At 32.0% G+C, this 16,138-nt stretch overlaps 1 protein-coding gene across 1 annotated transcript in view; it reads left to right on the forward strand.

The window, feature by feature from the left end:
- Positions 1-16,138, forward strand: part of LOC146993124 (sentrin-specific protease 6-like) — a 180,513-nt gene that overhangs the window by 117,872 nt on the left and 46,503 nt on the right. Inside the window, exon 8 of the mRNA XM_085807767.1 lies at positions 12,748-13,004. Coding sequence (XP_085663893.1) covers positions 12,748-13,004 — 257 coding nt within the window. The remainder of the gene's footprint in view (positions 1-12,747; positions 13,005-16,138) is intronic.

Consider the following 16,138-nt stretch of genomic DNA (forward strand, 5'->3'; position numbering starts at 1 on the left):
GTTTTCGTTTTTGCGATTTTGTGTTGAATCACTAGAAACGACGAATCACTTTTCAGACTGTTGCCACCAAATGTTATTAGTCCCGCATTACATTTGAAGTAATTAAATAATGAAAATCTGTGTAAATGTATGTATATTTCTCGCATTATGATAAAAAAAAAAGGTTTGAAAAAAGGCCATCCAAGTTTGAATGATGTAATCCTCCTACGAATATGGGCATGTGGAAGACCAAATTTGGAATTTGTTTTATTATCTATTTCATATTTCGTGAAACTTTAATGAATTTTTGAATAACAAACTCAAAGATTTCAAAGCAAGCAATAGCAACACTCTACAGGGGTGGAAACCTTTTTATCTCTAGCGTGCGGAATTGTGTACCGGAAATTCTAAATATATGCTCATTTTAAAATTAATTATCGACATTGCTATTGAACTGAATTTTATGGTGTAAGGGCAAAGAACATGATATTTAATAAATAAAGGTAGCACACAAAACGTTAAAGAAATGTCCTTTTGGACGTATTTTTTTTTTTTTAAATTTTTATTGTTTTTTGAATATATGTTGTTGGCAAATGACGCAGTAGTCGTGTACAATCTGAATATATAATAATTATTTGTGCTATTTTTTTATTTGAAATGCATAGAATTCTCTAAAATAGTAGCATTCTTAGATTGAATATTGTCTAAGCAGGTGCAATGATATTTTAACTTCATTACCATATCAAATACAGTTTCTTTTTAATTTAAAAACTTCGGTCTGAAGCACCTTTTTGAATCATAGTATGAGTTTTAATAAAATTTGTAGTAGTCCGAATTTTTAAAAGTATTTAGAATTACTGAAATAAAAAAAGCTAACCTTTTTAGAATTTCTTTATCAAAGTATTACATCTTAGGCCAGCAAGACTTGATTAGTAAAATCTGGGAAAGGATCTATGATTGTTTAGTAAGAAGTAAAAATATAGTACTCTAGGTCTAAGCAGTAAAAAAAGGCTTGTCCCTCTATAGAAAATTGTCATGTATGTTAGAAAAGATTTTGCAAGACATTAATATTTTAGCTCAAACATGATTTTTTTTAAAATTTAGTCTCTTGTTTTGGAGATGGTGTTCAAGCATTTTACCATAATTTTATTTTCACATGTGCAGAATTTTTATATTTTTTATTGATCGCTGTATTTTTAACTTCCATAGCATAAATTAAAGAAATACACATAGCAACTTCAGCCATAAACAGATGACTTAAGAGAAATTTGTTTTCACATATTATGTGAAAGACTAAATAAATATTAAATGCTTTTGCATTTATGTTACATGACAGTAATTAGAAAACAATAACTGTAGATGTGCAAAAAAAACCTGTACTTATAACCTTCTGTATTTTTAAAGAAAGTACAAAATAGTTCAGAATAACAGATGGCTTTCAGATCATTCAGTAATGTCATCGTAAGTATATTCTCTTCACGTTTTGGAAGAACTGCAGTAGTTCAGATTTGTCGTAAAAGACTAATTACACCCCTGGGGATTGGCGTACTTAGGGAACGGAAAAACAAGCTTTGAAACATACTCATACGAAAGTCCTACCACTTCTTCAACAGATAAATGACAGATGTGATAATTTGAACACATGCTTTCAATCAGTTGTTTCCTTCTAACAAAGCGTCTTGCGCGGCTAGCAGGATCCTAGCAAAGTCTTGTAATAGTCTCTCGTTTTAAATATGCTGTGTTTGAACTCAGACTCAAAGACAGGCATTTAAAGATTTTATTAATGCTTTCTTTTACATTCGGCGATTCAATATTTATTAAAAAAATAAACACATAAATAAACTTGCATAGCAGATCAAAATTATGTTGCTGTGGAAATGTTTCATCAACAGTTATTAGTAGTTATAACAGCATAACTAAATAAGCCCATTTCGAAATATGGATGATATTGCATTCATTAATTTTAATCTGAAACAATATCATGTTGTTATTACTAGATAAAATGGCTTAAAAATAAGGTGACACATTATAAGAAAATTTTTATAAATGAAAATTGGATTCACTTTCTTTCACATAATTTATGACCACTTCTTCCAAAATATTTTAAAACTTACTTTACTACATAATAGAAATGTCTCCACGTTCGTTGTTTTTAGTTAGTTAGCAATTTTAATTGGGGCTGTTATATAATGAAATGCTAATTTTATGTTATTTGATAAAAACTGGGAAGTGCAAAATCAAAATCCTGGCGAAATACACATACTTATGAATGAACACAGCACACAAATATTTCTTCACCCTAAGCACGAACACAAATAATATTTTAAACAGCTTAAAAATGAATCCAATTTCAAAGTATTTAATTTGTGATAGATAATGACAGCTGAAAACATTTTCCAATGTTACAAGATAAAATGAGGTTATTTCTCACATAGTTTCACAAATAAACTCGCAAGATAAAGAACGCTTTTTTAAATTTTTAATTTGCAATATGTTAGATGCTTTATTGAAGAATTTGCAATAATATCGTTCTGATTTTTATTTTATCCAAGATTGCCATTATTTTTCGCTGTTGAGCAACTTGCTAATTATTAGTCCAATGTAGAGTCCTCCTTCTGTTTTCTCATAAAATCGCCTTTGTAAATTTAGAGTTTAATTTAGCAAAACGTTTTCCACCTAAGTGGTAAAATGTCTTCGTAAAGGATTCCCTAAAGAAATCTGCCTTGTATTTATGTTGCATTTAGGGATATTTTCACAAACACACACTGCTGATTGTTATTTTTAATAGGTGAACAAAAGAAATATTTTTTTAAGAAAGAATATAACATAACTGCAGCGCTATATCTTATTTCTAGATAGCGAAGCTTGATTGCAAACTCAATTTTTAAAATACATTTAATTATCTCTATGCTTTAAAAAATGCCTTGTCTGGCAATTAATTGTAAAGGCATAAATCACTTGTTTTTTAAAACTAAGTGATCCACTCTAAGTTGAATAATTACAAATAGCCATAATGTGAACGATTAATGAAGCTAGAACCGCCAGTTTATTCTTACGTAATTAATAAAAATTTCATTGTTTCAGCATCCTAGTATCTTTCTTCTTCCATACTAAAGCTCACATTTAAGCTTTAGAAAATAATCATATTTCTTTCAATTACCACTCCTCAGTGGAAACTGATGAATAATAGTTTTCATGCATAACAAAGGTGTTTTACTGGGTATTCGGATAGAAAAAAAATTCTCTAATAATCTGAGTTGTTAATATATTTTTGGATAACATCCTGAGAGGAATTCATTAATAATAATAAAGCCATGAAACAGGTAAACTCAAAACGTCCTTGGAAGGATCAAAATCATGATCGATTCAGTTATTTAAATAACGCAAAGCTGCGAGGGATACCTGCCTATGAGGAAGGATGCCTTCGTGGAGGACATTCTGAGAGAAACTAGCATATTATACAGGGAGAAAACTACAAGAACCAACCATGCAGCCGGTCAGTTCGCTTGTGATCGAACCCAAAACAGGTCGAACTGCCAGTATTCAGAGGTGTATCTTAACCACTGATGAGGCTTGGATCACAATCATGAATCTTCAGACTTATTCATCTAGACGTGCTGTCAATTTACCTTACAAGGGCACCCAAAAAAAAAAAAAAAAAAAAAGATCATTCCTTATATTCTCCTCCCTTAAGGACCGGGATTCGAAACACAGATCTTTTAATTTTACTAGCTGGATCTGTTACTAATTGCACCACCACAGGACGCAAGGTAAACCAGTAAGTCTTTATAAATGTACTAGCATGACAACATTAAATATATGAATTGTTGTGCATTTTAACTTTGAAAATTAGATAGAATAGTATTTGAAAATGAATATTATGTTCAATTATTTTTAAGTTTGTTTGTAAACTGATCGTTGCCTTTCCAATTAAAAAAACTTTCGAATCATATCTAGATGCTAGATATATCATTAAAACATTTATTTGATTTGGCCACCCACTTAACTTACACGTTGACCATTTAAATAGAGCACTACCAATTGGCACATTCGCATCTCTTTTCTGTTTCGCATCTCTTTCTCGGAAACAAATCTACCTCTGTAGTAGATTAATGTATAGGTAGCAGACATTCTGTCACTGTCAGCCGAGCGGTAAAGTCGCAGAATACCGAGTTCTGACTTAAGTTCGATTCTAGGAGAATGGGCTGGCTGCATGGGCGTTTTCATAGTTTTCCGCATATATAACATATATACAAGCAGTTTTTTTTTTAAAGTCTTGGGACCCACCAGCGGCCGAGCGGTAAAGTCGTTGAATAACACTGGTAGTTCGGTCCGAGGTTCGAATCCCGCGAATGAGCTGGCTGCATGGCTGTTTTCGTGGTTTTCACCATGTGTAACGTGTATACGAGCCAGTTTCCCTTAGAAAGTCCTCCACGAAGCCATCCCTCCCCTTAGGCAGATAGCCCTCGAGGCTTTGCCGTAATTAAATAACCTAACCTTTAAAAAGTCCTCCACGAAGAGACCCTCCTCTTAGGCAGACAGCTCTAGTATGCTTTGATGTAGTCAAATAAGCCAAAGCATTCTGTTGGCGAAAAAGCAAGATTGCATTTATCGTGAATAATTTCTAATGCAAAAGTTATACTTGTTACTAAGGAAAGAATTTATTTTTGTGTAAAATTCAGATTGTCTGAATTTTAACAATTCTGAGAAACTAAACACAAATAACAAGAAACTAAAAAAATATTCATAATTAATTAGGATATATAAACGATGTAATCATTAAGCATATTTTTAGTAAGAAAGAATATTTTGTAATAAATAAATGAAAAATATATTTAATATTAAAGAATCTTCTATATATCTCTACAAAGTATAAAAATTACAAATATTTTTCAAGGTGCATGTGTATATGTACCTGATAAAAAGATTTACATTGTTTATTATTCTAGCGATATTTTTAACCAGATGCATATTTTCTGGAGATTTTTTTCACCGATATACATTTTCAGGATATTTTCTTTCGTTTTATTGAAGTGGTTAGATTAAAGTGTTATTTTGCGTGCTGTGAACCCTAACTAGAATTTATTTTCATTCCATAGTTGCTTCACATAAATTTTCGATTTCATGTAATATTCAGTTTCATAATGGCATTTTGAGATTTACTATACTTTTCAGTTTTTTTTATTAAATGTCGTCTACAACTACTTTCAATAAAATACACTGATATATAATAGGGAAATATAACATACACACGCACTCATGCTCACAAACATACAACACCATATGTATACACAGTGTTTTTGTATGTGTGTTTACATATATATATAGTTTACATACAAAACCGTTTTAATAATTCCTACGAAAAATGCAAAAATTTTCATGAAATAAACTGCTTGCACTTTCTATAGTTTAACATAGATGAAGATTTTAAAGTCTGAATTTAAATAATGATATTGTGTTTATATGTACTGTAATTACTGATGAAAGGATGTTTCTGAATTTAAAGCCAGGGTAGCTTAAATTACTAACAGACGGCAAATACACAACTTGAAATCAGAGTCTTTGGAAGAAGCAATAAATTTAGAATTTATGGCAGCTCAATTTCTCGTCATAGTTAACAAAAGGAACAAACTGAGAAAGATCAGAGTTATAGATAGCGGATGCTTTTTTGTCCTTGCACAAAGGTAATGGTCTCCCATACAAAGTAGAAAATGTACAAAGGTGGTAAGCTTTTAGTTCAGTACCCACTGGAGGTATAGTTACGTTGAAGTCAACTTGGAGATTCCGCTATTAGGTGTTTTCTTTGAAAAGGGTAATATCTTTTTCAGCACATAACCGGAAATAAGAGTTTATGTTTTCATTACTTAATCTTCAAAGCTGTATAATTTGGAGCATCTGCTCGGAAAACTGTTAACTTATTTTTCATCATTCATGAAAAGAATACACACCTGCGTAAATGTCCTGGAGAAATAATATCGTTAACAATTTTGCTACAAAGAATTTTTTGTTTTGTTTTGTTTTGTTTCTATTAACATCTCGATAATGCACGTAGTATATAAATACTTGCATTGTAACTCTTATATAGTTAATTACAAGGAAATTGCATTGTAACTCGAAAATACATTTATTTTCTCAAGAAGCTCCTTTGACCAAGCTATTTACTTGTTTTCTACCCCCAAAGGGATTTTACTCTATAAAAGCCGAACTGCCTGATCTCATTCATCAGCCACTTCATCTATTCTGCTATTGTGTTATCTGCTGCTGCTATTTCGTGCTGTTTTGAAAAGAAGCATATATGGCTAGTGAATCTGAAAAAGAAAGTTTATTATCTAGCTCAGAAAGCGAGTTTTTATCTTCATCTGAAACTGAAAGTGATTCAGATGAAGAACAATTAAGCAAAGTGCGGGATTGGTGCAAGATAGACACTTCTAAAACTCAACCTGTTCCTAAATTTCCATTCAGCGCTTGCCCAGGTTTAAAAATGACCATAAAGGATGCGAATGATCCTTTACAATTGCTCCTTCTCTTTATCGATGACGAAGTTGTAAACATTGTAGTTGAAAAAACTAATAGATATGTCTCCCAGTATTTGACCGCAACTATATTAAGTCCACGAGCAAGAACACGTGCATGGACTGAAACAAATCCAAGTGAAATAAAAGTGTTTTTTGCATTGCTGTTATTGCAAGGAATTATGCAGAAGCCAGTGGAGAAATGGTTTTGGACTCAAAGACCAATAATAAGCACTCCATCTATAGGCAAAATAATGACAGAGAGGCGATACAGTCTCCTTATGAAGTTCTTACATTTTGAAAATAACGAAACTTTCGACAAAAGTGTACATCCTCAGCCTAAACTGAAAAAAATTTATACCTTTTCTGAAAGGCTGCGACAAAAATTCAAAAAAACATATATCCCTTGAATTTGTTTTTGAATGCGTTTTTGAAATGGTACAGATTTCAAAACTCTTTTGAAAAATGATAAACTCATACGAAAACCTACTGCAATAATTGACTACAATAAAAAAATGGGAGGAGTGGATAAAGCTGACCAGTGTCTAGCATATTATCCAGTCATAAGAAACCAACAACGAAAGTATTATAAAAAGATTTTTCGGCATTTATTAGATCAAGCCGTATGGAATGCTTTCGTCATTTATATGAAGTGTGGAGGCCTTAACAGGCATCTTGAATTTATACTGAGACTGATAGAGAGATTAATTGAAGAGCATTTAACACAGTTATCGCACCCAAATGACACATCACTATATGGGTAGCATCGTACGTTTAACTGGAAGACATTTTCCTTCTATTATTCCTCATGCTGGTGCTGCTCGGAACAATCCTTCGCGTAGATGTGTTGTGTGCAATAAACAAAGAAATGATAAAGGAAAAAGAATTAGATGCGAAACCAGATACTGGTGCAAAGAATGTAATGTAGGACTATGTGTTCACCCATGTTTTAAAACATATCACACTGTTCAGGACTTCTAAATTATGGCATGTTTCTTCATTACTTTTACTTTTAAAGTGAAAATGCTATTATATTTTAAATTCATCTTATCATTTTCATTACCATAACTCAGATATTTAGATAAAGAACTTTGTCTTTTTAGAAAATCTTTAAAAAAATTTTGGTTAGATGTATGCGAATTCAGTGAAAAGAAGAACTTTTAATTGGTGGTGAAACCCTGTCATTAAGTATCAAATCTGAGTGTAAAATATTTTAATTTTGAATGTATGTATTAATTATATCGTAAATTTAAAGATTATTGTAGAATATTGTCAAGCGTTAAATTTTCAAGAAATATGAGTCAAAGCTACGTACAACAGTAAGAACTTATGCTTTTGCTAGTTAAAGAATAACTATTTATTTTCCCATTTTATTTTTAATTCACAATATATTTCATATCATTGTACTCATTGAATGTACTTAGTTTGCCTTAGATTTTGCTGAAATGTATTTTTGTTCCCTGTATAATTTTTTACTTCATTTTAAATTTATTTTTAGTGTCATCATTAAAAATATTTCATTCTTTGTCTTTGATATTTACATTATAAAATATTAAATTAATTTTTGCATTATATTTTAGAAATGCTTTGCATTTTCATTTTAATTGAAAGTCATTTCACCATATTTACAATTGTAAATACTAATCTAATGAAACATAAGAAAACTTTTCATTATATTAAGCAAAATCTGCCTATGTATGATACTTAATATTTTTAGTGACTCAGAGATATAATACTTAAATAATAACTGTATCGTGTCAGAGCTCTATTCCTGGTAAAGCGGAATGTCTACACTAAGTATTTCGCGGTATTTTTTACATTTAACACATATTTAATGAATTGTAATCCGAAAAATCTGCATGAAGGGAATTTTATACTAATTAGAAGCCAGAACTACTATATTTGACTGCTACTAAAATGCTTCAGAATTTTTTTTTCATTTGTTGGAACTTAAAAGGAAAGGTAGCAGCCTAAGTAACAATTGTTTTGCACATTCGTAAACATTCTTTGAATTATGATTTTGAGGTTTTGTTAAATAACAAATATTAGCGTATTAATTCTTCGCTTGCATTTCCTTGAAAATACATTTCTAAATCAATGAAAAAAGGCAACTAAATTAATAAGCTGAGTTTTTTTTAAAGCTTTACTGTTATTCTTTATTAACAAGTTTGATATCGTAACAAACCTTGAACTGAAGAGGAGGCTCATATAAATAGCAATTAGGGCTAGAAGCATTACTTATATATATGTTAGATGCAGAAAGTTGCTCAAATCTCGAGGTAAACTAAAAGGATAAATTAATGAAGGATGCTGTAAAATTTTGAGGTAAGTTCCCAAATCAGTTGGGTTGGATTAGATCCGTAAATTACGGAATAACACATTAAGATTATGAGAGGGACTTCTTTCAAAGAGGGCATTCTAAAGAGAACTTACTTAGGTTACTTATGAGAAAATAATCATAACCTTTTCATATGGGCTCTAGATTTTTTTTTTTTTTTAAATACTGAAGCCATTTAGTCAACTATTCAGTCAACAAGGGATAGAAAAACGAATCGACATAAAAGTATATTAAAAAAGACATATATTTTCTAATTAGCCTTTGATTAATTCAGAGCGAAGTGTCAGATTTTGTTTAAGGGGCTAACCAAGTTAAAGATTCAATCTTTGACATGTTTTTATGTGTAAAGTAGCATAAATATATACTAAATTTTTAAGCATGTATTTACACAATCTTATATGTTGCAAAATATATTTTGTGAATATCCATAATCAGTATGTTAAATATAACATATTAAAATAAATTAGTATTTTAGATAATTAGATTACATTTATTGATTAGTAAGGAAGCGAAACAATTTTCTAAATTATCGATATAGATAAAACCGAAAATTGAAAATAAATTAATCACGAATCCAAGGCAGCAAGCAATACACAGTGCTAGTGTATTTTTTAGAAACGAATTCTTTTTTTCTTTAAAAAACAAGCCGTATATTCACAAATCCATCGATAGTTTCTTAAACATTTACGTATTAACGTTTGTAGCATTCTTCGTTGTGATTAAGTTCATTTGAATAAAAGTTTTAAACTGTCTTTAGATCAGACCATAATTTATATCATTTCTGAAAACGTAAAAGTACTTGTGAACAGAAGAAATATTTCAAATGAACTAACAAGGATTTAATAGTTTTAAATCATTGTTGTTATTTTAACATAAATATTCACATACAAATAAATGACCCTTGAATTTTTTCTGTGTTAAGGTAAATATTTTTCTACGCTATGTAATTATTAGATTTTTCTCTGCTATATTAAAAACACTTTTTTGGAAACAAATGGGAGGCATTTTGTTACGATTTCCAATTTTTTTCTGTTTATTGGAGTTGAATGAATGAGTTGAATTTTAAAGGAGTAACCTGATCTTTTAAAAAAGACATAATTGTCTGTAATGTAAAAGTTTTTAATTCGAAGGTAAAAGGATGTACAAATGAAAGAAGTAGAATCGACGCTCTTTACTTTTGTGCACTTTTCAGGAAAAATTATAAACAAAGGTGAGATGGTGTGTGTGTATTTAATTATGGCAAAGCACACTAGGGCTATCTGCCTAAAAGGAGGGATGCCTTCGTGGAGGACTTTCTGAGGGAAACTGGCTCGTATACACGTTACACATGGGGAAAACCACGAAAACGCCCATGCAGCCAGCCCGTTCGCGGGATTCGAACCTACTACCAGTCAGAAAATACCAGTCTCATCAGCACTGTAAATTTGTTCTGGAGATAACTTTTCATTAATTGAGTTCAATGAATTCACATGCAAATAGTTCAGCAGCTTCAGTATCAGCTGAAGCTACTTAACTTGGAATTTTGAATTGCCTTATATCATGGCGATTTTTTAATTTGGTTAACCAACCTGTCTAATATGTGCAGTCAGTTTTTAAGTTCATTTCTTCATGAAATATTTTAGCTTTGTAGAAACATTAGGTTAAACTGGAAGCAAGAGAGATGAAAAAAAGAAATGCCTTTGCCGGGAATCGAACCACGGACCTCTGGAATATGCGCCCAGCACGAAGGCACACTAAGAAGGTAATAGAAATAACTCAATGCCAAATCCTGGGTGTGGAGAATCATCATCCCCCACCTTTTAAGTTCAGGTGCCACTGTAGAGACATTAGGAATTTTTGGAAGCCGTAAAGATGAAAGAGGAACGACTTCTCCGGGAATTGAACCACTGACCTCTGGAATATGTGCCCAGCATTTAGACCCCCACACACACACAAACCAAGAAGACAGGAGAAATACCTTATATATTCCCCCTTTTAAAGGGCGACTAGGGTTTTTAGGGCACCCAATCGCCAAATTCTGGGTGTGGAGAATCATCATCCACCACCTTTTTTAGTTCGGGCATCACTATAGAGACATTAGGTTAATTGGAAGCAGGAGAAATGAAAAATGAGCAACGCCTTCACCGGGAATCGAACCATGGACCTCTGAAATATGCGCCCAATGTGCTTATCACTGCACCATGAAGGCACACTAAGAACGCAGGAGAAATACCTTATAGCTTGAGCCGTGTTGGAATCCTCAAAAAGTTCCTTTTTCTGTTTTCTTATGTTATATATACCTTTATCCATTTTGTTCAGCAATTCCACGTTTTGTTTAATGGGCATCAAAACATGCTTTCACTTTGTAGATCCTGTTGCAGCTCGAGAATTAGAAACTCTTTTCGACATAATCAAAAGTTCAAACTTTAATTTTCATAAAATTCCTGTAATAATAACCTGCAAAAAATAATAAGCTAAATTCAAATCAGAAAGTTAAGGAAAAGCACAATCTGCAATATTAACTGAAATTCTGTTGGAATCAGTAATGTATAATTTTAGCCTAGATTAATAGCATCCACTGTACATTATTGGCTATGTTATCATGAGATTTGCAATGAAAGACAAATTGTTTCACTTAATTTTGTCTTGTTTCTATTACACACTAAGACAATTAAGTCTGAATTGCATGTGCTTAAGGCTTATCAAAGGCCAGGGCTAGCTATCTTAACTACCTGATGCAGTCTCTGTGGGTCCTAAATTCTACTACCAACTGCCTCCTTAACTTCTAAATTTTTGCCGCCGCTTAATTTTGTGCCCCAGTGCTTTTCCTAAATTCCAAAAATTTTGTCTTTCCTAAATTCTGCTGCCCGGTGTGGCCATACAAGTTCTGCCGCCAGTTCTGGGTTTATGTGAATAACAAATCAGTTATTCTTAATTCAAATGGCACTAAATTTAATTGTTTGGCCTATGAGTATCATTAACAAAATCGATTTTTAGGAGAAATATTTGTTAAATTTTACCTCATCAACACATCTTGGCACATTTAATTAAAATCTGTAATGGCATCGCTGCATGAGTCGATAATCAAGTTGTCATGTCTTGGATAAACATGCAGTGATAAAAGCAAAATGTAATAAGTAATGATTCACCAGATTGGGCATCAGGTATATAAAATATTAGAAGGTGTAAAAATCAATGATATTTCTGTGTAAAAAGCTTTGGTTTGAGATGTCTGCCAAACAAATGCGCAGCTACGGAATCAATTTATTGATCATGAAAATTTTTGCTTAAATTATCATTTCTTTAATATCGAGGTATTTTATTTTGTACCAAAACGAAATTAAGAATCGGGACTCTCCACATGTTTTATTATGGGGAACAAAATCAAATGCATATGCATAAAGCACATGTAAAAAATTTTTTTAAAAAAAAAAAGGTTGGTGGCTTTGAGGTCTAGATTTTAGATCATTCCAAATGCTGGACATCAGGATCTTGGACTTTGTACTGTATAATAACTGCACATTTTATCACGGTTCGTATTAAGTTGCAAACTTTTAATTCAACGTTGAAGGATCCCTCCAGCTTTATAATTTAGCTGAACTGTATTTTATAATATCATTTCATCCTCTAAATTTTGTTGAAAATCTGTCAAGTTCTTAGTGCTAATTCTCGTACAAACAACTTTTCTTGAGTAAAATCACATATATAAGAAGAAAATTTGGTGAATATTTTTTATATGAAATTTTACTGTAAAATTTAAGGTTCATGGAATTAATAACAAATCATAATCACACTATTTAGTGATATTATTTTTTAAGAATACTTAACCATGCTATTGATATTAACGTTACATTTAACATAAAACTTCTTAAACATGTGATAAATTTTACATTTTTGCAATGTAATTGTTAATGATAAAATGCTCTTAAAATTTTATAGGATTCAGCTTAAACGCCACAGCCAAGTAAAAACATGGACCAGGCGTGTTGATATATTTTCCAAAGATTATATAATTATTCCAGTTTATCTGAATTTCCATTGGTTTTTGGCTGTCATTTGTTTTCCTGGGCAAGTTCCTGATGCTACTCCAAATGTGCCTGCTAAGAGTGATGCCAAACTTTCCAAGTCTGCAGGTAATGTTACATCTACTGATGACCAAGATGATTCTGTTAGGACAGCTACTAAAGATGATGAAGGCACATACATAATTATATTTTTTTAAATAATCTGAAAACTGATAAAAATATAATACTGCTATTTTCTATGCTGATTTTCTTAATAACTTTTAAGCATATACTTTATATGTTAAAATATTTAGATTGTACAGAAATGAATTACACAAATGCTGCCACAGAGTGTAATACAGTCAAAAGTCTTTAATCCCGACATCCATAATCCAGAATGATCTATAATCTGGACCTCAAAGCTACAAACTTTCTGCGCATTTGTAAACTTATAATGTGTTTACGCATGCACATATGCATTTACGCATCTGCATAATACGTTTACACATGCGCGTTTAATGTATAATGGACTGTATAAGCTAAGCTAAAATTATCTGTTTCAGTTAATGTTGCAGATTGCGTTTTTCCTTAATCTTCGAATTGGATCTGGCTTATTATTTTTTGCAGACGGTTAGAGCAATTTTATAAAAGTAAGCTTGAACTTTCGATTATGTCAAAAAGAATTTCCGATTCTGGAGCTGCCAAAGGATCTACAAAGCGAAAGCATGTTTCGATGTCCATCAAACAAAAAGTAGAATTGCTGCAAAAAATGGATAAAGGCATATTCTTTGTTTCTCTAACTATTCTGAAATCTGCTTAAAATTTCAAGCTGCTCTGTGGCAGGAAGGGGGGGGAAACGCCGCAGTGCGCAATGAATTAGAAGTTGATCTGTCAGCACTATCCTTATCTTTAGGGCAGATGTTTTTATTTTACTTGGCTTATAATTCCTTACTAAATGTAGTATTTCATTTCGATGTACTCCGTCTTTGATATGATTTAAATTAACATCCTTGTCATTATAAATATCATGAACACGCATCAAATAGTTTTCTGGTTGCAGTTTTCTAATTTTGACTATGCGTAATGTATGCTTTACGCATGCGCGCGTTGAAAGAATGTTTAATAAAGTAAACAAATGAATATTAAGCTTTTTTTTTGGTAAATTTTGATACCCTTTAGATCATAATTGCTCTTTATTTCATAAATTGCGGTTTCATATTTTTAATTTTATAATTTCTGCATGCTATCTTACCAGATTTAAATATAATCTGGAAAAACCGATAATCCGGAATAGCCAAAGTCCCGACGAGTCTGGATTAAAGACTGACTGTACAATTTATTAACAAAAAACTGATAGTACATCAGTTAGAAATAATCCCCGCCCAAGTCAGCACACTTCTGTCATCAATCTGGGACATCCCGAAGGGCTTTGGTAAACCAGTCTGTGGGGGTGTTGTTGCACCACCTATGGACAATTGCATGCAGTTCGTCAAAAGATTCAATATGTTGGCCACTGACTTCTTCCTTCATGTTGTCAAGAAAGGCGTAGTCCGAGGTCCACCCACTTTGCACGCACATTAGTCATCACAAAATCACCATGCACAATTTCCTGTAATATTCCTTGCACAAGCCCTGTCTCTTCCTGCATCCTGTTGAATGTTATGTACCTGTTCAGCATGATAAATCTGACACGGCTGCCATATTTGCTGCTGTATGGGATGTTGCTGATCATCCTGTGCTGACAACTTTGGCTGCGATATTCACACCACTGTGAACTTGCCCAGCCAACAGTATATGGTACGCTTTGAGGATGCTTTGTTCCTGTGCACCAATACCATGCAATGATGGATTTCACTACCCTGTATCCCTTCCTTCCATAGGAACCACACTGTCCAATGCTGACTATGATAATCACCTTCCATCATTGCTGTCCATGCTCTGAATGATGATGACGAAAGGGACAGGCACTGACTTACACCGTTCGGCTTGCGGGCAGCTCCATCTATGCATTCTGAGTAGCTCAAATTCCCTTGTATCTTATTTCAGTTGTTTTCCCTTCGCATAGCATAATAGTTTCGTCGTGAGACCCGCTGTGTCAATCATTTCTGTGCGATCCAAATATGAGTATATAATATATTTTTGTGTTTCAAAATACTATAATTAAATATTTTAACTTATCCCATTCTGTACTAAAAGAAAGATATCTGAAAATTCAATATGAAGCTTATTTTGTACTTCATTCTATGTTCAAATAAAACCTTTCATCTTGTTACATAAAACTACAATGGTAATTTTTTAAGTTTTAAAATGAATAAACACACCATTAGTATATAGCCGGTAGTGTTTGTAATAGCTTATAGTGTTTATAATAGATCTGTGAAAAACTTCTCAAACAATATGTTTATTCTGTTTAGTAATAATCTGACTACTGAAATATGTACACTTTCCCATTTTTTATCATTACTGTTTTACTTGCCTTATTTGATTTTGGTCATAGTATTTGAAGTTTACATTTGTGTGGTAGAAAATCACCCATTCTCATTCTGCAGTGTGAATTTTACTTGTTTGGAATAGCTTTTAATAAATATGATTTCAGAAGCAGTGTAATAATTTATATCTAAAATTCCATATTATTCTGAGGCAAACAGTTTTTTACATGAATAAAATGTTGAAACAGCAGCCGTTACCAATAGTGTCCGTGTATCTGTCATAATTTGCTATCATTTGTGGTTGTGGAATTGTGATGACATTTCACAAATCCTTAGTCTTTTAGAAGTGCAAAATAAAATATTGAAATCTGTTGCAAGCATAACTTGTAGACTCTTTATTTGTATGTTCAAAGAGAGCAGAATCTTGAAAAGCATTTTACTTGGTGAAAGGTTGTATACATTTTCCATGAAGAAACTTTTTACTCATATTCTTTGTCGATAGTACTGGACGAAATGTTTTTAAAAAAAATTATTATGGCAAAGGATGTAAGGGTTATTTGCTTTTAAAAAAAAGAGAACCAGGTCTTTTTTAAGAAGAATGACTTGCATTCGCATGTATAAGAAAGACTATGAAAATCCCATGTAACTACCCTGCTTATCAGAACTCTAATCCAGGCCAAAGTATAAGCCATCTTATTCACTTAACTACTAGTACTTAAAGTACATATTTAAACAAGAAGTATCTTAGAATGGAAGCATAAAGTGTGTTCATGTTTGAATAGAACTGATCTCCAGCAAGTAGAAATTTCATGCAGTATTGTAGCTTCATGGGCTAATATCTATCCCTAGATTGTTAACAAATTTGTGATGATTATTTAAGCAGGTACAGGTTAAAAC

This window comes from Stegodyphus dumicola, chromosome X1 (genome assembly GCF_044657685.1).
Source record: "Stegodyphus dumicola isolate Sdum_Otavi_A_Nest chromosome X1, ASM4465768v1".
Lineage (NCBI taxonomy): Eukaryota > Metazoa > Arthropoda > Arachnida > Araneae > Eresidae > Stegodyphus > Stegodyphus dumicola.